The sequence below is a fragment of the Argopecten irradians genome, chromosome 5 (assembly GCF_041381155.1).
Source record: "Argopecten irradians isolate NY chromosome 5, Ai_NY, whole genome shotgun sequence".
NCBI lineage: Eukaryota > Metazoa > Mollusca > Bivalvia > Pectinida > Pectinidae > Argopecten > Argopecten irradians.
The window spans coordinates 8,602,652-8,627,203 of NC_091138.1; the positions used below are offsets into that span (position 1 = coordinate 8,602,652).

Here is a 24,552-nt window from a genome sequence, read left to right on the forward strand (position 1 = left end):
CTGCCAAACGAAGCCTAAACATACGTGATTAAGGCCAATCTGTGATCGATCTTTTGACGTGCGGTCGGCTGCATCATTTGTAACAATACATAATGTCTAAAGTCACTGAGAAAGTCTGTGCATGTGGCGAACATTACAAAGCGTCGGTTGTAAAGTGCGATTCGGCTCAAGTCAAGCAATTCAAGTCGTGAAATAACAGTTGTCCCATAGACTTCTTCGTAATGAATGTAAAAAAGCGTCTCTATCGATGTTGACAAGAATTGTTTATGCATATCTTACAAAAGTGACTTCTATCTATAATTACAGTAATAAATAATAAACGAGATCGTGTATTGCAATACATGTACTGTCCGTGTACTCACCTGCTTACTTTAATTCCACAGGTGTAACTATGTAAAATATTTACGGATAATGTGGTAAATTGTATTTTTAGAAACCCAAATAGTTATATCCTGGACGTCAAACAAGTGAGAATACATATACTAGAAGTAGATAGGGTTTCGTCTTTATGATATTGGACTTGAGAAAACGTATCGGTAAACTAAGCCTTTGTTTCTTTATTCTTGTGATATGTAAATTTGCTGTTGACCTGTCCTCGACCTTTACCGACTCTATTTAGTGAAACCTGGAAGCATATTACACTACAAAAGCCGTGTCTATATATACCTAGAGGTTAATGCACACACACGTACTAATTGTAAGTCGTCCATGGTGTTATTTAAATCCTAATTCAAGTCGGTAAATATTCCTCACACGATGTCTGGTGATTGTGAAGTATCCGCAGTGCTGAAGAAACTCTCCACCTAAAGTAACTGCGAGAGATAAAGAATGCGTTACCTGGCCAGGTAAAAGACCGCGGGTCACGATATCACCAGCGACGTTCACGCATCGGCGACGAAGCGGCTTCCTTACTCACTCTAACTTATAATGTGTGTGTAGGTAGGGCGTGTCTCTCCTATACACACACATGTCAAGTCACATTTTCAATCTGAATTTCGAACCTTTGTCAGTCATACAGCCGAGAGGTTAACGTCCCTGACTGGCGATTCGGACGGACACCTGCTACATTTCGGACGTTACGGACAGACAGAATTATGGCCAGCTGGCCGGGGATATTACTGGCAGCAGCCACTTTAACTTTCATTGGATTGTTTTTTCAAGTAGCAGGTTTTGTCCTGCCGTGGTGGTTTGTGATTGGAGACGGAGCGTATATCGGAATATGGTACCTGTTGGACTGTAAAAGTGGCATCGCAGCCGTCCGAAACTGTTCAGTTTACAGCTACAGGGAACACAGTAGCATCGCTGATTACAACGCCACCGCCATAGGTAAGGCCAGTGGGCACGTTATATTACACACAGGTTTATTATCATTTGTTGATAAACAGGGTAAGGCTTTAAATCCTACATTTATTTTGTGAATCACATTTAGTGTTGTGGTATTTGTATGACAGGATGACACGAGTATGGTGTGTTTTTACTAGCAGACAGCAGCATCTGTACCTAAACCAGCTTCATTTGTAAACATGGAAATGACGCATGCGCAACCAATTACCGATCAATATAAAACTGCCTATTAATCTTGTCGGTTTTCTGTCCACTGGAGGGAATGAACTTGATTAAAACGTATCGAGTGTCAAATACTCCCCGCAGCTCCCCTGCCGGTTATTTACCTGACTTGTTTGATGACGTTAGGTTGATACCTAGAATGCACTCCCATTGACACAGGCTGTCTCACAATAAAACAAAATAAACGATCTGGGATAAGGTTTCAATAGGGAAACATTAAATGGCAGTAAAATCGTACTTATTCTAGCTATTCTGCATTGCTGCGTACCTGGTGACGGCCATTGATATGTTTCTATTGAACATATAATGTATTGTACAGCAATTTCAGATTTACATTGAGTTATATTAACATACGACGACTTTTTCAAGATTTAAAAACCTTTAGATCAGTGAATCGTATCAGTGCAGTAAATTTTGAGATTATAAATTGCCAACTTGTTGCGTCTGAAGTCCTTTTAAGTTAATAAACTGTGTTATTTGTTATTACAATGTTAATCGATGTTCTGTAAATCTGTGGGAAGAAATTTCTGTACAATATCCTTGCTTTCCTTTAACTGTAAAGCAGTATCATTTCAAAGTTTAGTATTGTTTTGTTTCTGATGCACATGTTTCTGTACAATTGTCGCTTGGCGTCAACAACTTTAATATTTTCCCACAAATGTGTTAGGTATAATGATCTTTTTTCCGTACTCCTACCGTAACAAATGTCCTATCATATGTCAGGTACCGATTTAATTTTTAAATAAGGATAAAGCCGTATATCATACTGTGAATGGAACACAGCCATCTTGGATTACGTACATTCTTCTCTGTGAGTAGGCGTGAAGGAGAATTCAAACATCAAACGAAACATTATCCCTGTCCCTTACCGTATTTAGGTACAAGCCAGCGTTCCTTTGATAACATCACATACAGGTAGCCATAGTTTTCAGCCATACTGGAATTGTAAAGTGATCGACAGCCTTTGATATTATCGTAACAGTATCAGCTGAGGTCATCTCGATTTCTTTGTTGCGGGCCATTCCGGCCTGACTCCGGACATTTATTAACCCATCTATCTATAGATACCTGGTCAGGTAGGTACTTTGTGGTTATTGTATAATTAAGTCTCCGACATAGCCAGGTATGTTTACAGAAATACGCCCACTAATATTTCAGAAATCGGAACGATGGACACAGACACAGGCGCCTTTATAAAACTGCATCATGAACAAAACAGTATTTACACAACATATTCTTTAGTGGTACTATCTAGCTAGGCCAGATCGCTGAAAAGAACAGATTAACGCATGTTTGGTTTTCAATTCCCAAAAAATGAATAACATCAATAATTTGAACTCCGTCAGTTTCTAGAGATCAATGTGCTCTGTTTACTGTCCTAATAAAAAAAGATATATATATTAATGCATTGATTGTGAAATAATATATATAGGACAATAATTGCCAGCAAATTCTTTTCCACACCAATATATTGATAATAATTTTAAGGCGACTACCACTGCTCAGTTTTTAGTCTCATTCGTCAAACTGCGCAGCTAATCTTTTGCAATGGGTAATGTACTTCAGACAGAAACTGTAGTCAGGACTTTAAAAGTTAAATAACTTTAGTATATAATATGTTGCTTCATTTCAATGACTGGTGTATACATAAAAATTCATTTTTTGTGCACAATAAGTTTAAAATATCGATAATGTTACGTGTCTCTCTTGCACACGAGTAAGCGTACAAAGGTTTAGCGACAGAATGAATATTGCTCATGGAATCATAACTGTATTAATGAAATTATTTTTTAGTGTTATGATTTATCATTAAATACAGGTAATTTGTATATATCATTGCTGTGTTTTGTATATACTGTTTGTATGCGTACATTAAATGGTGCCTGTAAACAACGTACAGGTGTATAGTATAGTTGGAAGTTAGATAAAAGTTGATACAAGAGATTATGTTATAATACTGGGCAGGGTATGATGACCTCCAATAATGTCCGAGGATTAGCTAATGTGTAAAGATCACCACAGACTCGAGTATGTTATTCTACAGATACCTCACAAATACAAATATACACAAGTTTGGTCGACCTTTGGTGGACACACACTCATGCCTGTTAGGACGTTTCGTCCCCAGAATCTGTACAGACATGTCTCCTCACGTTTATTTAAAACTCCACCTACTTTCTTTACTTCATTATATTGATATCCATCTTTATATATACATAAATACACTACATATAACGAACAAAACACACCCCTCGCACTTCACACACCACATACATGGGAGGCCCCTGACTGTTCACAGGACATAAATATCATAAGCCAACCAAACCGAACGCAACAAATACAATCTGGTGATTGTCGGTATTAAGATTTTACTAAATTAGTGATAAGGGAAAGCTTTTTGTATCAAATCTGAGTAAATTGTGACACTAAGGGGACAGGGTGAATAGTGACACAGGGGGGAAACAGTTCAAGGTGTGAAGCTTAAAGAAAAAACCTAAGTGGGTTTTTTTCTGTTTTCAGTATCGCAGAGCTACTTCACGGGTGTACAGGTGTGTAGTACCGTGGCCCTGGGCCTTCTCCTGTTCGTAGCACTAGGCTTTATCTGTGGAGGCTGTGATTCCTGTAGAGCCAAAGCCGGCTATGCCTGGGGATGTATTTTCCTTTTTATCTCAGGTAAGTCAGTAAACAGAATATTGATGTCAAGTACGTTAAATTCCAACGATAAGTTGTCGATGAAGTCACCAACAAACTTTTCTTCTCATAAGTGCAAGGTGTTGCTGTGTGTGGATGTCTGCATGCTTTTAAAAGCTGCAGTATTTTGTGTCTCCTTGTAATAGTGTCATTTTTATAATGCTATCTCACTGAGATATTCGGTCAAAGACACCAAAACACACCCGGTTACACTACACTGACGCAGGGCAGGCCAGTCATCCCACTATCTTTATACTGAGCGCTAAAAAAGAGCAAAAAATTACAATTTTTATAGGCTATGCTGTATCTCGACCATGGGACAGAACCCAAAGCCTTCCACGCAAAGAAGAATAAAAAATAGGAAAAAGAGATGGTAATTTAGTCGCCATTTACGATCATGCAATAGGGGCTGCAATCATTTTGTATTAAACGCCCTAACTGTATGACCGAAATACTTATAATTGCTAATACGTAATCTCCATAAATATATGTTCAACTTTTCTTTTACACCTTCTTTAAAATAAAGTTGCACTTTGTTTGATTAAATAAACGTCATATTTACAGCCAGTGTCTTGAAAGGACGGCCTCCAATGTATGCAGTGTGTTGCGAGTTGAAGTGCGCGGTGCATGTTTTGTATAGTGAAACTGTTGCCCTTTTTAAATTGATATTTTATTGAATCATGCCACCGAAGACATCACTAAACACCCCATTCGTTCACATTATATAAACAACAGCCAAACCAGTCATCCCATTCTCCTTAAACTGAGCGTTAAGCTGGAACAGAACAGAAACTACCAACTCTAAAGTCTATTATGTTGCGTGTTGACCAACTTGGGCTAAAGTGTGAAACGTTAGAAAATCAGTTAGGAAGAATAGAAAATAATACTTCTCAAATTTAGTCGCCTTTTACATTTTGCAATGGAAGCAGCAGGTACAATTTTATCGCCTTACTTGTCAGGAAGTGAAGTTGTGGAACCTTTTTTATAGTGTCTATCTCACTGAAGCGTGTCGTCAAAGACACCGAATAACATACCCCAACCTAGTCACATTATACTGACAACGGGCAAACTGCTTATCCCTCCTATGTACTCTAACAATGTTAGAGGTATAGTACGATGAGACAAACACTACGTCGCGTCTAACCTCTAACTTCCGATAGGCGATTTTTCCCGATGCTGTGAGTTATATTTTCAAAGTTAGAGTTTAAATCACGTTTAAATAGTCATCAATGTCAAATGCCTACCTCTTTTTCATAGAGAAACAAATATTTTGACAAAATTAGCCGTACAATCCTTCAAAAACAAATATTAACACCTCCTAACATAAACTTTCATTACCCAGACAAACCTCCATGGTGATAGTGATCCGGCTGGTTAGTAGAAAAAACGCATTGCATAGTCACTTAAACGCTTGATCTGCCTTCACTTTTACTTGTATTCTGCTTGAGTTCCCATTCCGGTTATTTTTGTTGTAACCATGTCGCCATATTTAAAACTAGGTCAAAAGGTCACTGAAAGGATGCATCATACTTAATCCGCTAAATTGCTATTTCAATGGCACCAATTTATGGTTTTTACTATATAAATGGGATGACTAATACCTACATCGTATGTACTCATCGATGTCATCTCTGTTAGAGCTATGAATATTTACATTATTGCATTTTCTCTTCCGCTTTCACTTGACATCGGAAGGCGTATCTAAGAAATACGGCTTCGGAAATGAGAGTCTGGAATCAACAAAATGACGTCCGATAAAAAACGGCTGACCAGTCGACTCTCATGTTATGGGAATATCCTTTATGTGGACTGGTAACAGGAGCAGGAACTACTATATTTAAATGGTACGGTGTATTTCGACCAGGGAACAGAACCGAGAGTCTTCCTCAGAGGGCAAACGCTCAACACAAGACCGAAAGTGAGGGGGTGTTATGCAAGGGAGATTTTTAACTTTGTTCTTCCTAACGTATCCCTTGACACCGCCTCACTTTTGGCCTTCTGGTTAGCGCTCGCCTCTGTGAGGTAAGCTCTTGTTTCTATCCCCTGGCCTAGACACACCAAAGTCTATAAAGTAGTAGTTTCTGCTCCTGCTTAGCGTTCACTATTAAGGGAGCTGGACGACTGGTTCACACGTTGTCAGTATTTAATCGGCTTGACTATTGCCTATATTCTGAACCGCACATTGTCTCGCCAAAACTGACAAATAGCTTAACAAATTTCACACTGATAGCAACACGTATAGTTAATCATCGAAAGCAATAAGTCTTTGCAAGTGTAAGGGATATTCAACATATGTCATACTATACGGGGTGTGTTTCCTTGGTGTCCTTGACCGCTTGCTTCACCGTGCTAACGCTATAAAAAGGGCAAGAGACTCGCTTTTACAAGGAGACACAACTTAACTATACCACAGCTTCCCGCAACAAATTCACACACCGCAACATTTGAGAATGTCCTTAAATGACAGACTGTTAATAACACGCTAATCTAATAAACTAAACCAAATTGCAGACACCACACTCTCTTTATTTAAGTTTTAAAGAATGATCGTGCCAATACTCCAGATATCCTAACCGTGTTGAGCCTCGTTAAGCCTCATTATGATAACGACAGTGATGATTTGTTTACCTGTTGCAGGGATACTGGTGCTGATTTCCCTGGGTCTCTTTGCATGGATCTATGTCGATACTCACGTAAACCTGCCGAGCTACAACTTAGACGGACGGTCATTTCCCTGGGGAGTTGTGGCGTCTGGCCTTGGGGCTCTGTTTGCTCTCTTCGCCGCAATTGTACTGGCTGTATTATTGTGTAGATGGGAATACCACATGTATGACGACGACGAAGATGATTATTACGATCGCGGACATAGACAAGTACCTTTGTCACAGATTGATCATAAACGTGGTTACGATCGCACAGGATACCACAATTATGCATACCCGACATCTCGTAGCGAATACGAGAAGCCCCAACCCCAATACTACTATGGTAGCTCACAGCGGCCCAGTCAGCCATCCAGTCACTCTCCACAGTACGTACAGGCCTCCAGTCCGTACCGACAGACCGCCAACATGTACAGACCTATAGCTGCCTCGACTAGACGAGACCGGTACTGAACATCTGTTGGACAGTAAGGAAAGTGTCCCAGATTGAAATGAAGCAGCATACATGCACGAAGCTTGACAAAAATGACCTTCCGTCTTGGCAACATTATCTTTCTTTAGGATCTACAACAAGACTGGCTCGCTCTTACTACGAGAGTTACTTTTCATCTCTTGAGTCTCTACATGTTTTTTTCTTTGTCCGGAAACATGTCTGTACCTAATTTATGACACGCAAAAAAACTTCTTTTAACGAAGCAATTTCTGTCACAGGTTGATAGGCGAACGAGTTTCGCTTTTTAGAGCAACGGGACACATTAAGCAGTCATTACCTCACCGGAACTGTATCGTTCGACCGCTGCACTCCTTCTGCCGACATAACAATGGGGCTAATTAAAGTGGGAACTGCTCTAGTCAGCAACTACGGCCAAGCTCCAACACTCAAGGAACTTCGTGAATTTCGTCTCTATGATCAACGACATGGTATAAAGCTGCCGATATTAAGTAATGCAGCATTACGATTTTTTTTATATTATATTTTTATTATTGAAGCTTTAGTACAATTCACTTTATCATTGTTTACTATAAATCGTTCATATTGTACATTAGTTGATATATATGATAAATTTGTTGTATATTTTTTTTCATTAAATGCAAACTAGAAAGAAAATGTACATGCACAAAACTGAGTAGTTATTTGTTTTGTTAGAAGAAGTTGGATATCATTTCTATAGACATCTTTGCCAGGTGCATATTGCAGGTGATCTCCTGTGTATTAGTGCTCAAGTATTTAGCATATTCCAAATTAAAAGAACGACAATGATGCGAAACAAAAAACATAAACAGCAATTTAAATCTCTGAAAGGCGAAGATGAGTAACTTCCTGCACAGAACCTGCTTAGTCAATCTTACCAAAACAAAGGATAACTCGTCAATTGGTGTACAAAATAAAGTCATTACACTCGTCCAAAATTTAATATCAAATGCTTCATAACCAACGAAAACAATATAATGCTGTCAAAGTACAAAGTGACTGCCAGTGATTATCTCCCACGAACCGCGTTTGCGGGGAATATTGTTTTTGGCTCCGTCAGTCCGTCCGAGATCCCTTTATGGGTTCCAACTCAAAAACCTATCAACGCTGGTCCTTGAAACATTCTGTATACATCAGACAAGTGCCCTAGTTGTGCTTTTTGCTATTTGCGGACTTTCCATTTTGTAGATTTTTTCCGTTACCATGGAAACTTCGTGAGAAATGCCAAATTACTGTTTCCTTTTGTTTCCGGACTACAACTCCAAAACCGCAACATCGCAAATTTTTGTTTTCTTCGAAAGCAATTACTTCAGGCTTAAGTAATACGTTTGAAGACGTAATAATCAACTTAGTAACAAATGAAAAGAACTATCCTAGCAAAGGTTTGACAGAGTCATACAATAGAGTGTTTGCTTTACTTTCGAATCAAGTACTTTATAAGCTTTGTATTGCTGTATAGAAATAAATCTACTATGTCTGCTATTTTACATGTATGTAAGGAGAGATAACTCTCATCGTAATCTGATTCTTTAAGCGCTGTGTTTGAACTCTCCTCGAAAAAAAGTGATATACACAATGCACTTCGAGTGGTAAATAGATGAGTACTACCGACACATTACCCAAAATCGTTTATCCAGCAAATATATATGATAGCCTAGTAAAATATGTACAATATGAACAACAATTCTCTGTAATTATTTTAAAAACAATTTAATTCTTTATTCTTTGCTCGCCAAAGACCAGCAAAAAATTAAACAATCCACATGCCCCAACATTAAATGAACAATATGCAGCGAAACATATCTATGAGTTAAATTTGATACACAAATTCGAATTAAATACAATAAGAAAGCACGTTCAGACAGATGTTTGAAGTTTATGATTTTGCAACAAGTATGATTTAAAAACAACATAAGAAAGCAGTATCAATTGATGCACTTCACGCTTTTATTACATGCATCCGGTGCATGCGTGTTTGTAAATTGCATACATGTTCATGTACTCCATTTTACATGTAGCTCCATGTCTTAAGGACATAGTCAATAAAATGTATAGTTTGTTCTCCGTTGAAATAATCCACTTCGACGTCAAACATATGTTAACAGATTCAGATTGACATTAAGATACATTCCTTACTTTCGGAAAAATCGTGCTTAGTACTCCATTCCGTAAAATACAAATCGTATTCATATAGTAGGATTATCCTAAGCCTAATGTTGTAACTAGCCTAGGTGGCATTTAAAAAATAAACATAAAACATATTCACTATTCAATGGCTCCAGACACTTAATGAATGTTATTCGATTATTTCCTACTCTCCTACCGTGTTTATGTTGAAAATTTAAAAGCTTCAACTGTAGTCATCAGTTGGAAGTCATCATCATCTTTGCTAGAAACCGAATCAATCAACGTCGCGATCGTCTGTCACATTTTTTGGTTACGCTTCAAACTCAGGTCATCAAAGCGTTTGTTTAAAGTGCCAGAAACAGGAAGCGTTTAGGTAACGTAGACGATAACGTTATCTAAAATAACCGTGCAATATACTTTTTCTATAAACTACTTTCGGAAAAATCGTGCAATATAGGTTTTTTTTTATCAGTGATCACGTGGCGTGTTTTTGACCAATGAGAAGTGACAAAAAATCAAGAAAAATGAGAAAATAAAATATTTGACATACGATGACCATTATATTTGAAAATATCGGAGCAATGAGATTATGATTGATATATGTATTTACTGTAAAACCTTTGATGGATCTAACAGATGATATTGTAGGAATTGGACAGGAAGGTACATTGCACTCCGTCATAATAGACGGGAAGAAGCTGTTTTTATATAACTGCGCAGCAGAAACATTAATTAATCTGTTATGTCGAAAATTGTAATTATCACTTTTATTGATAGAGGGTTTTGATAATTCATTAATATGAGAACGGCAATTTTCATTAAATATATTTAAACAGGTTATATTTCGATGTAGATGTCTTCTTTAATAAGTGATACTAGGCCAGGTTCTCTCAAGTTCCCCTCCTTAAACCAGTTACTACATACTAAAATTAATACTATATTAGAGTACTCGAGAATAGGTCGAATAAAGGAAGTATAAATAGTTTGAAGAGATTTTCTATCAAGTTTAAATTTCAGTATTCTGAGTATGTTTATTCTTTTGTATGCTTTCTCATAGATGTACTTTATATGGGTAGACCAATTTACCATTGAATTGAAATATACTCCTAGGTACTTATGATTAGTAACATTATTAATTTTTGCATTGTTGAAAATAAATCGCTAATTAATATTTGGGAGCCAACTCGCCTGAGAAAAAGAAGAGATACATTTTTATTTGAATTAAAATGTATGCCCAATTTTTTAAAGCTTATATATTAAACCATAATGCCAAACACGATCAAAAGCTTTGCTTATTTGCCATTATGCAGACAGACAGACATTCTTTATTTCCTCCTTCAAGGAGATTCTGTGTCATTTTACATAATAAAGGTAACATAACATTAGAGTGTGAAACTATAACATACAATATTATAATATACAATGTATTTTCCAAATGCATCTCATAATAAGCCTATCCATTATTTAACTAGAATAATTCACATAATTAAACAATATATGAAAAGATAGTTAAAAAGATTTTTTAATACAATTTTCCAAACTTTTGCTGAAAACAGGAGTCACAGAAATAGGTCTATAGTTAGAAGGATCACCTCGTAAACCTTTACCTTTCTATATGGAATGACGCTTTCATAGCGCTTTTCCGAGGGTGGTTAATCTACATATACCAGCAATCTCTCCCCTGACCTAGTTCTCCTATACACCCAAACAAGGTACATCACGTGATCTAGTTCTCCTATACACCCAAACAAGGTACACCACGTGATCTAGTCCTCATATAAACCAGGACAAGGTACATCACGTGATCTAGTTCTCCTACATTCTATATAAATCCGAGCAATGTATATCACGTGATCTAGTTATCCTATACAACCGAACAAGGTACAGTACCGTGCCAAAAGTCTTCGTAATTTCAACAATAGCGTAACGTTATCTGGTTTTACTGAATTTATCGCTCAGTTTCAATTGACCATAACTCAATAAATATGTAAGAGTTACCCCCTTACTACACATAGATCACGTCACATATGTATACGTCATATCAGAATGATCACGTGAGCGTTATGTTGTCTTCTGATAGAATTTCGCGGTATTTACAAACACAGGCTTTCCACGTGTATCTGTTATCATGGAGTTGACAAATGCCGAGAAAGATGTAATACAGCAGTTATATCAAGAAGGACATCGACCTAAGGACATTGCAAGTTTATTCAGTAAGCCATATACTACCATATACAGTTTTTTGAGACGTTTTAAAGTGCGTAGTTCGATAGAAAATGGAAAAAGATCGGGACGACCTCCCGTATTATCTGACCACGACTCGAGGGCACTGTTTCGAACTGTAAGGGGAAACAGGCAGGGGACTTTACAAGATATTACTAATACTTTTAATGAATATAGATGCGATAGAGTGTCTAAACGAAGTTTGCAGAGAAAACTTCACGAGGAAGGATTTCATAGAAGAATTGTTAAGAAGAAAATTCGTATTAGGAAAGAAAATATAAAAAAACGTGTATCGTGGTGCAAAGAAAATAAAAACAAAACTGTAGATGATTATTGGAGTAAAGTGATATTTTCTGACGAATGTAAGGTGGAAATTGGAAATAATCATCGTGTTTATATTTGGAGAAAAGCTGGAGAGGAATGGCGTCTGCCATGTTTGAACACGCCAGCTGTCACATCCCGAAGTTTAATGATATGGGGATGCATTACTTTTTATGGTGTTGGAACAATTTGTGTTATTAATGGTAATATGAATGCTGAAAAATATATTGAAGTGTTAGATAATAATCTTTGGCCAGTTATAGCACGCCATTTCCCCGGAGCAATTATGTTTTTCAAGATGACAATGCTCCGGTACATCGAGCCAGGATTGTGACAACATTTCTAGAAACTAATAATATTAATACTATGACATGGCCAGCGCAGAGCCCAGACATGAACATAATCGAAAATGTCTGGCATAAACTGAAACTAGAGCTCCAAAAACAATCTCAAAGTTTGACTTCAAATAATTTATTGGAGAATGCCATTCGGTCTGCTTGGGAAAAAATTAGCGTTAACTTCATTCAAAATTTGTACACGTCTATACCTAAGCGTTTACGGAACGTAATATCATCAAAGGGATACATAACCAAATATTGAGGTAAGTGGCTTTCTTAGTTTCTGAAATTTAAAACTTAGAAATTGTGAAGCGGGCTGTTCCGGCCGTGTCGGCCATTTTGAATATTACGAAGACTTTTGCCACACGACTATACATCACGTGATCTAGTTCTCCATTAAACCCGAACAAAGTACATCATGTGATCTAGTTCTCCTATACAACCGGATAAGTTACATCACGTGATCTAGTTCTCCATTAAACCCGAACAAGGTATATCACGTGATCTAGTTTTCCTATACACCCAAAACAGGTACATCACGTGATTTGGTTTCCTATACACCAGAACAGGGTACATCACATGTTCTAGTTCTGCTATACATCCGAACAGGGTACATCACGTGATGTGGTTTCTTATAGACCCGAGCAAGGTACATTACGTGATCTGGTTCTCATATACACCCGGAAAAAAGTATATCACGTGATCTAGTTCTCTTATATATCCGAACAAGGTACATCACGTGATCTTGTTCTCAATTTAACAATTTCAGAAACATCATGTGATCTAGTTTTCCTATACACCCAAACAAGGTACATCACGTGATCTAGTTCGCCTATACACCCGAACAAGGTACATCACATGATTTTGGTTTCCTATACACCCGAACAAGGTACATCACGTGATCTAGTTTTCCTTTACACCCAATAAAGGTACATCACGTAATCTATTTTTCCTTTACACTCAAACAAGGTACATCACGTGATCTAGTTCTCCTATACACCCGAACAAGTTACATCACGTGATCTTGATCTCCTATACACCCGAACAAGTTACATCATGTAATTTGGTTTTCATTCACACGAACAAAGTACATAACATTATTTGGTTTTCTATACACTCGAACATGGTACATCATGTGATGTAGTTCTCCTATACACCTCAACAAGGTACATCACGTGATCTAGTTCTCCTATACACTTGAACAAAGTACATCACATCATTTAGTTTCCTTTCATCCGAACAAGGTACATCACGTGATCTAGTTCTCCTATACACCCTAACAAGGTACATCGCGTTATTTGGTTTCCTATACACACGAACAAGGTATATCACGTGATGTAGTTTTCTTATACACCCGAACAAGGTACACCTCGTGATTTGGTTTCCTATACACCCGAACAGGGTTTATCACGTAACTTGGTTTCCTATATAGCCGAACAAGGGCCATCACGTAATTTGGTTTCCTATTCACCCGAACAAGGGACATCTCGTGATTTGGTTTCCGTTACACCCGAACAAGGTACTTGTTTAACACGTGATCTACTTCTATTCACCCTCAAAAGGTACATGATGTAATTTGGTTTCCTATACACCCGAATAAGGTACATCACGTGTTTTGGTTTCTTATACACCCGAACAAGTACATCACCTGATTTGGTTTTCTATACACCCGAAAAAGGTACATCACGTGATTAAGTTTCCTAAACACCTGAACAAGGGACATCACATGTTCTAGTTCTACTATACACCCGAACAGGGTACATCACGTGATGTGGTTTCCTATAGACCCGAGCAAGGTACATTACGTGATCTGGTTCTCATATACACCCGAAAAAAAGTATATCACGTGATCTAGTTCTCCTATACATCCGAACAAGGTACATCACGTGATCTGGTTCTCAATTTAACCTGAAAAAGAAACATCATGTGATCTAGTTTTCCTATACACCCAAACAAGGTACATGACGTGATTTGGTTTCCTATACACCCGGACAATGTACATCACGTCATTTGGTTTCCTATACACCAGAACAAGGTACATCACGTGATTTTGGTTTCCTATACACGCAAACACGGTACATCACGTGATCTAATTTTCCTATAAACCCAAACAAGGTACATCACGTAATCTTGTTTCCCTTTACACTCAAACAAGGTACATCACGTGATCTTGTTCTCCTATACACCCGAAGAAAATACATCACGTGATCTAGTTCTCCTATACACCCGAACAAGGTACATCACGTGATCTTGATCAACCAATACACCCGAACAAGGTACATGACGTAATTTTGTTTTCTTTCACACGAACAAGGTGATAACATTATTTAGTTTCCTATACACCCGAACAGGGTACATTACATTATTTGGTTTCCTATACACCCGAACAAGGTACAACACGTGATCTAGTTCTCCTATACACCTCAACAAGGTACATCACGTGATCTAGTTCTCCTATACACTTGAACAAGGTACATCACATCATTTAGTTTCCTGTCATCCGAACAAAGTACATCACGTGATCTAGTTCTCCTATACACCCTAACAAGGTACATCGCGTCATTTGGTTTCCTATACACCCGAACAAGGTACATCACGTGATTTGGTTTCCTATACACCCGAACAAGGTACATCACGTGATTTTTTCCTATACACCCGAACAAGGTACATCACGTGATTTGGTTTCCTATACACCCGAACAAGGTACATCACGTGATTTGGTTTCCTATACACCCGAACAAGGGACATCACGTGATTTGGTTTCCTATACACCCGAACAAGGTACATCACGTGATTTTTTCCTATACACCCGAACAAGGTACATCACGTGATTTGGTTTCCTATACACCCGAACAAGGGACATCACGTGATTTGGTTTCATATACACCCGAACAAGGTACATCACGTGATTTGGTTTCCTATAACCCGAACAAGGGACATCACGTGATTTGGTTTTCTATTCACCCGAACAAGGGACATCACGTGATTTGGTTTCCTATATACCCGAACAAGGTACATCACGATATTTGGTTTCCTATACACCCGAACAAGGTACATCACGTGATCCAATTTAAACTCCAACAATGGTATAATAACACTTGTTCTAGTATTCAGACTTTAAATTATCTTATTAATAGATTATCGATCGATAGTATCTGATGTAAGTTGGTATTTACCACTATGTGCATCTCATATTCAGTAACACTTAAACATTACATAAACATCACAAATGGTACATCACGTGGTCGTCTTCTTCCCTAACGTGTAACATCACACGATATAGCACTCCGATAGCATAGTTCGTCACGTGACCATTGCTGATGCAAAGGTATATGCTTGTTGCGATTGTGTATGCAATGAAAACTTTAAACACCCCTGCCCCACCAATGGCGCCATCGTATCACTAAATCCTAGGTAAGTGTTACCAAAAACTCATTACTTGATATGATGAGTTCCGTTAACACTCCTTGAATAGTCTTCCGGGAATTATATTGATACCTAGTCATAGATGACCGAGCACGTCCAATGAGCCGTGTAACCAAATTCTCACATTCCTTAAGGATCCATCACCAAACAAAAGTCCTCCACTATGTTAAAATGGGTATAATGGCAAGACTGTCTGTTTATCTAGGGCAAATTGTTTACCTTCAGTAGAATCGCAAAGACATCAGCGAAGTCGAAGCCTGCGGTATAAAAACAAGTCTACAATGTGTTATAAAAAAGCTACCTATATACGGAGAATTCAAATAATATAAATATAACCAATGTATGTTAAACTATTTATAATTTATGTACGCGAAACTATTTATAATCAATTTACGTGACACTATTTATAATCAATGTACGTGAAACTATTTATAATCAATGTACGCGAAACAATTTATAATTAATGTACGTGAAACTATTTATAATCAATTTACGTGACACTATTTATAATCAATGTACGTGAAACTATTTATAATCAATGTACGCGAAACAATTTATAATTAATGTACGTGAAAGTATTTATAATCAAAGTACGTGAAACAATTTATAATTAATGTACGTGAAAGTATTTATAATCATCAATGTACGTGAAACCATTTATAATCAATGTATGTGAAAGCATTTTAATCAATGAACGTGAACTCATTTTAATCAATGAACGTGAACTTATCTATAATGTGTCGATAATGGGTAAAATTTGTATGACTTTTGATACCTTACCTGTGTCTTGGTTGCCTGCTCCAGATGATTTGGAGAACATGAAGAACGGGTATTTTCTGAAGTTATCATAGCCACAGAAGCCCGTACCCTCGAGGATATGCATCCAGCCGAAGTCATCGTAGCATACGTTTAGGACCTTACTGATCACAAATGAACGGTCGAGCTGATCATTACTGCAAACAAAGACTATCCTACAGATTACTGTAAACCACGTTATTTTTGCGACATATACGTTTTCGCGTTATATCGCATTATTTTGCAACATATAATTTTCGCACTATTTCGCGTTATTTTGCGACATATACGTTTTCGCGTTATTTTGCGACATATACGCCTTCGCGTTATTTTTCGACACATACGTCTTCGCGTTATTTTGCGACATATACGGCTTCGCGTTATTTTGCAACATATTCGTTTACGCTCGAAAACGAATTCGAAAGTTTGGCGAGTATTTTACTATAAGAATGTACTGTTATCAAGTCCTTACCCGTCAATGTAGGTATTCTTGTAAATGTGGAAAATAACAAAGACGCAAAATATTGTTTACATGAAATTGAGAGGTTTACAATATAATCTTCATACAATTACACAATGATCTCTTTCCTCAGATGAATCTATTAGAGAAAACATGTAGCTCATAATTTCATTAATTATACCGATAGGGACGAATCAAAGCTTCTGTTAGTCGAACTTCTCTCCTCGACTTGATGGACTAATTTTCTCCCAGTATGTATTTTTAAACCAAAAGCCCAATATCTAATGTGCCAACCATACCATTGGTGAAATATCTGTCTAAAACACCAGGATGAATGATTCAAAACTAAAATATGCTTACTATTAAACTATATGAAAGTGCTTGCATACCTAAAGCCTGCCATACTGAAAAATATGTAACTCATAGTCGTATCCACGTCCGTCCAACTAGAGCCTGTAATCTTGTTCACATCGAACCATGTCATAGCGGTGGTACCAACCCCATTAAATGTTATGTAAGCTTCCTCAACTCCATTATTGTAGAAGGCTATCTTTACCTGTGAAGGTGACTCCAATACATTAATCCTCCAAAGTGGGATACGACATCAAATGGACAAGTCGTACAATTTGTGGTGTTTCAGAGGGACGAAAAAAATATGTTTAACATCGCAAGGTTTTTTTATGATGTGATGTCTAATTAAAGGTAATATCGCGGCATTTATAAAACATCAAATAAAAATTGCAATTAAAGCATTGTAACTGTTTAAAAACAAATAATTAAGTATCGCTACAGACTTGGTATACTCGGTTATCGACTAATTTAACCTTCTATTATGTCTGATATTTAATCATGGAGAAGTCTTTTCCAGGCTTTCTAGGCTTTTTATATTTCAAAAAAAATATTTGAATATAATATTTCCCAAATTGTGTCTGCTTCTATTTAATAACCGGTGACACATTTCACAAATCCGTATAAACAAGACATTGCAATACAATATTTTTTAAGTTTTTCGTCTTTTAAAATAAGATTTCTTTATTTTAATCCAGTATATATTGTGAATCACTTTATGGTTGAGTATACAATATTTCGTGTGCATAATGTTAAATTTCGTCCTTACATGCATTATCCATTATGGAATCAGGCCTTCTCTACCAATAAGATCGTTTATTATTTTAACTAAATGTTACACTACCTCCTGTACTCCAATGGATGCCCACTGGTCAACTAAACCAGACCTGTAGTGATGTGTACAAGCGTTACTAGCCTCAATAGAGAAGCATTCGTCTTCCACGTCGTCATCTTTATCGGAGTCCTCGCCGGAAGTAGCCCAAAGTGATCTTGGACTTCCACCAATGCCCTCGGTAAAACGGGCCGCTAGAATCCAGTCACCATAGACCCGATCTACGGAAGAATGGTATCTTAAGAAAAATGCACTGTGGCTTTCAATCTGGTATTACACAAATTACAAGGTGAGTAGCATCATGACACTTTCCATTTACCAACAAGTGAGTCCTTGTAAATAATGAATAGCCGATTATTTTCACGATTCAAAAACATCATGATTCAACGAAACCCGATTGGGCTCATTTTGGAAGAAACTTTAGCGTTATTACGCAAAACAATCGCGTCTTTACGCGAACTTTTTGACGTTATTACGCGAAACTTTGGCATTATTAAGCAAAACACTGACCTTATAACGCAAAACAATCGCATTATTACGCGAACCTTTAATTAAGTTTTAAACAATTAATAAATGTGTTATGATGTATATCACCCATATTTACACAATCGAAGGTCATTATTTTAAATTTTTACCGGGGCAGTGTAACTCCATATTTACACAATCGAAGGTCATTATTTTTAAATTTTACCGGGGCAGTTTAATACCATATGCATAATATATTAAGCATATTAACCGAATCAAATGCCTCTAATTTGTATTAGATAAAAATTTTCTCAGAAGAATGTCAATAGGATTATTGGAGGTAGACAGTTTCCTGATGAACTCAATGTTTATAATAGTGGAAATTAAAAGTCCAATATCATTGCGACTATGACGTCAGAACACTGATATTAAATTGATGTTTCTATAGATACAAGCAAAGAGAAATTTTGCTTCTTATAAATTGTGCGTATAATGGTAATCAGAATTCATTCTAGAATGAACATGAAAATTATGTGGATGCACGTGATTACGGAAGTATATGGTAGCTACGTAAAGTTATTAAAAGCAAATCAACTCTAAAGCGGTATCAAAAATAATTGAAATAAACAAGATAGAAACAGTTTTGATTTACACGACGTTTCAACCTTTATTTTGAGTGAACTTCGGCATTCCAACGTTATGGGTATAGATGACAAAGTTCTTCCTCGTTCATATTAAATTTGGTTTCCGGAAAAAAATGTGGCTTCCGAGGGCTCAAGCAATGTGATTATATATAGTATTTTTTACGTAATAACGCGATAATTTCGCTTAAAATAACGCAAAAGTTTCGCGTAATTATGCGATTGTGTCACGTAATAATGCGATAGTGTCGCGTAATAACGCCGTAGTTTCGCGAAATTATGTGATTGTGTCGAGTAATAATCATGTGATAGTGTCGCGTAATAACGCCATAGTTTCGCGTAATAACGCCAAAGTTTCGCGTAATCATGCGATAGTGTCGCGTAATAATGCAATAGTGTCGCGTAATAATGTGATAGTGTCGCGAAATAACGTGATAGGTTCGCGTAATAACGTGATAGCTACGTATACGCGTAATAACGTGATAGTTTCGCGTAATGACGTGATAGTTTCGCGTAATAACGTGATAGTTTCGCGTAATGACGCCAACTTTTCACTTTATTAAGCGATTTTTTTCTTCTACCAAAATGAGCCCAATCGGCTTTTTTAATGAGACCATTTTTTTTTATAATTCAGATTTCGCGATCATAGTATAGATTTTCCTATTTCATATTGTTGTGGATTAAATTTTCGCCGCCTCAATATTGCCCCGCCGAAATTACCGGCTGCAAGAAAACGAGAATTTGGACAGTTAACAAAAACGTACAGCATATTAGATCTGGATCGGGGTCTGTGAATGTCAGGTCTGGTTGACACGTTGTAATTGCAGGACCGAATCTCCGGAAACCTTCGTTGCACACATACAAAAATTCGTTCCAAACCGTCCTCTTGGTCAATGACGTGGCGTTGCGTATAGATGCGTGACGGACACTCTCCGGAAAGTTCATACACTCTGGAATATAATGTTATTGCTTTTGATGCTTGTTTGTTTTATTAAATTTCAAACGTCCTATTAACAGCCAAGGTAATGTAAGATAAGCCTCCATGTTTCTGGTATGTGTTTTGGAGACTGCGGTATGTTCGTGTTGTGTCTTCTTGTATGGTGGAACTGTTGCCCTTTTTATAGTGCTATATCACTGAAGCGTGCTGCAAAAGACACTAAGCAACATACCACACCCGGTCACATTATACTGACAACGTGCGAACCAGTCGTCCTACTCCCTGTATGCTGAGCGCTAAGCTGGAGCAGAAACTACAACTTTTATAGAATTTTGTCTCGGTCAGGGGACAGAATTAAGCCTGAGCCTACCAAACAGGGGCGAGCGCGAAACAGAAGGCCATAAGTGAGGCGGTGTCAAGAGAGAAGTAAGGAAGAATCCACGCCCATACAATAATCAGATTGTGCATTTCGGAAAAATAGATGAACATTTTCTGATATATTTCCATTTGAACCTATACTATGACGGCCGTCGTCTTATATACATCATGACCGTTTTAGAATACACTTATAACAGCAATTCTTCACGCGTTTCAATGAATGTATTTCTTTGATTTTTGTCTTTAACTTAATATTTTAATGTGTTGAAAGTTTTATTAAAATATTATGGATATTTTAGGTGATAAGTTATAAGGCCACCATTTCAAATTTTAATATGGCTATCATACAACCATGTAAACACCATAGTCCGGGAGCTATGGTCTATGTTCAACGTCACTACACATTAACTAACCAGTGTTTTAAGATTAGTTTTCACATCGTCTTTCGTCTTTCGGTAAACAAATATTTTTACCGCTATTTCTCAGAAAGTACTGAACGAATATGTCATCTGCATATTAAACTTTTTATAAATACTTCATTTTGTGATCTAGACGCCATCTATAATGTTTGACAAAATTGTTTAGTATTTATGTGTAGCGTCACCTTGTTATCACAGGTCTAATGGAAAAGTAGAGAAGAGAAAATCAGAAACAATTCATCCTTCTGATAATAATATTCAACGTAGGACGTCACGATCTTAGAGGGATCTCTTGATCTGAAATTTAATGATTCATGGATTAGCATACACTAGCGCGTCACGATTCTAGAGGAATCACTTGTTCTGAACCTTAATGATTCATGGATTCCGTTCAGCAGTCTACAATTTTCAATATTTCATTATCGAGTATAAAGTTGTTTTGCCGTTTACACTTTCTTTTGCCAAATATCATTACTTTTACTTCTAGCTTCCACACTTTACAATAGCATGCATACCTTCAACACTTTCCGCAAAAATAACAGTATCATCAGCATATAATAATACAAATACTTCTAATAAAATACGTAATTCTCTGGTTATAATCTAATTAAGATTTTGGAGAGAAGTATTACCTTCAGATATCAAAAATTCCTTCAGATCATTAACAAACACAGAAAACAAAAATGAGGATAGATTTTCACCTTGGTGTATCCCAACTTGGGAAAAAATCAGAGGTTTCCGAATGGTATTTCACACAGGATTTGATATCATCGTACATTTTGTAAAAAAAATTTGAAACAGTTACTCTTTATACCACTTTTTATCATTTTCTTCTTATTTTTCTTCCAAAGTCCTCTTCGCCAGATAGCATCGAACGCCTTACGAAAATCAACGAATATGCTATAAAGTTTTTTACCACTTGATGTATAAAAAGAAATAAAGAAATTAAAGTCTGCAAATTAAAATGTTGTCCATGGTTGAGTGTTTTTTTCCGAAATCATGCTTGATTTTTAGATAGTAAACTAACAGTTTCGGAGTATTTGTTAAGTCTGTTACTAATTATTCGTGTAAATAGTGTTCAGAACTTTAATAATGATTCATGGATTACCATACACTAGTGCGTCACGATTCTAGAGGAATCACTTGTTCTGAACCTTAATGATCCATGGATTGTCATACAATACGGCGTCACGATCCTAGCGGGATTTTTTGTTCAGAACCTTAACGATTCATGGATTATCCTAGAGCATGGTATCAAGATCCTAGAGCGATCTCTTGTTTTGAAATTTGATGATTCTTAGATTATCGTACAGCAGGGCGTCACAATCCTAGAGAGATTTCTTGTTCTGAACCCTTATGATACATGAATTATCATACAGCAGGTTTATTTTATAAAAATGAAAATAAAAACTTATGGCTCCTGTTAATAACAAGGAAAACTACGGCTTGTTATCACTCCGTCGAGTATTTGATAAAATATGTTTACTTAGATAAAATTCATAAATTCTGTCGCAGCGTGTTGAGGAGTCAGTAGTCAGATATCACCACGTTACATTTGGGTAACCTTACTGAAAGAACATATTTAATTACCTTTGTAAAATTCCAGTGAAAGCAGCACTTACCAGAGTAGACACAGAATCTTTTATCATTTCTGTCAACGCAAATCTGATTTGGATCGCTGCAGGGATTTTGTTCACATGGGCCACCAAACTGTATGAATATACAATCACGATAAAAGTTATGACTTACAATTGTACCCAAGATTCTGTACCGAACGTAACTATATTTTAAAGCGAAATGATTTAAAAGAAGAAGGTGTTTTCACTTTAATGAACAACAATTCGGTGAGGCTGATTATATCGCATACAAACAAAGTAAAATATGGTATAAATATATTGTTCATCATTCCTTAAGAAATATGAAATAAATGAGATTCACAAATTCCACCACAATGATTACTGTTTTAATTCATACCATTGATTACGATCAAGCAGGCACACTATGTATGCTAGACCCATACCCGAGCCATGATAAGCATATTAAACAAATACAATAAATAACCATCGAAGAGTTGATACAATTTGGGTTTTTCAGACAACACCATGCACTAGATAAGATAAACATACTATCGTAAAAGCGATTTGAGTAGTTCAAGACAAACGTTGCTTTAATCGACTTTTCCCCCCTGATTAGTATAATAAAATGCACAACCTACCCCAAACCACGAACCCTTGGTGCTGTATGAGTAGTCGGGGTCAGAAACAACCGTGGGGTTCGATTCATTAGAAAAAATGAGTTGACATTCAAACTGCTTCCTATTATAATTGAGGCTAGAACAGCTAGTACTCCGATAACACATTGTTGTACACATCTTAAGACCAGCTATCCGAATCGTCTGGATGTATTTTGCGCTCAGATAGCCACCCTTTGTTAGTGTCAGGGACACTGTGGAGACTTTCATTGTGGCATTGATGTATTGGAAGAGGAGGATCATGCAAATTGTCGCAAACACAACTGTCACCATTCCTGTACCCCGAAGTACTAATTGTCCTGCAAGTGTCGACATTGTCAGAAATTCTGAGCTTCTTTCTGCTGTACATGCTGTATGTAGCTAACTTAGTTATTTCTACATCCCTACAGGGACTCGATTGTCTATGCAAATAATCACCATTGCTCATTACAAATGCAAACAATGAGGACAGCAATTAGTGATTATCGGAATAGAAAGTCATTGTAACCTGTTTAATTAGGAAACAATTAGTATGTGTCTATTGCATGCAAAGTATGATTCCCACCTGAAACAAAAACAAATTCTAATAAAAGAACACGGTATTTACTGTTAATAGTACTATTGCGTATTTGGGTCGCTCTTAGACAAATTAGATTGTCAATTCGCGCTCAGCCTCCGTCAGTATTCCCACTGTTGATATACATATTTCATAACTTTAAGTTTTACAGCGTTATAATATCTGCTATCATTGTACACCAGAGGTAAAAGACGGAATAATTACCACATCATCCTTATTGCTGTGTCTCTAAGCGTACCTGGGGTTAATTACTGTCACATGTAGACCTTGGGTTCACGGGACTTGTTTTTGAACTTAATGTACCGCTAACGGTTTGTGTAACCATAAGTTAAAAGTACCCAAGACATCATCCTTGGGTTATTTGAGAAAAAATAGTATTCCTATAACGTACTTATGAGGTAAAGAGGAATCGGTTTGCTTCTATAAAAATATTCACTTAAAAATAGGCGTTCAATAAGGCAAAGCCAAAAAAGATGTCTAAGGGTCAAAATGGACAAAACTTATTTTATAAAGAAGTCGTCAAAACGTTTAACTAGCCGGCAGCGTATAAGATGAAAACGGGTGATTTGGTCTGATTCTTATCCAAGTTATTCTAGTTGTGTAATCTTCTCCACCTAATATCCTGATTATAAGAGAGACATAT

At 36.9% G+C, this 24,552-nt stretch overlaps 1 protein-coding gene across 1 annotated transcript; it reads left to right on the forward strand.

Moving 5' to 3' along the window:
- Positions 1–646: 646 nt before the first annotated feature.
- On the forward strand, positions 647–8,032 carry LOC138322791 (uncharacterized). The gene is made up of 3 exons (XM_069266899.1): positions 647–1,326; positions 4,087–4,239; positions 6,895–8,032. Exons 1-3 carry the CDS (start codon positions 1,095–1,097, stop codon positions 7,371–7,373), a joined length of 864 nt encoding a protein of 287 aa, XP_069123000.1. The 5' UTR covers positions 647–1,094; the 3' UTR covers positions 7,374–8,032.
- The last annotated feature ends 16,520 nt before the right edge of the window (positions 8,033–24,552 follow it).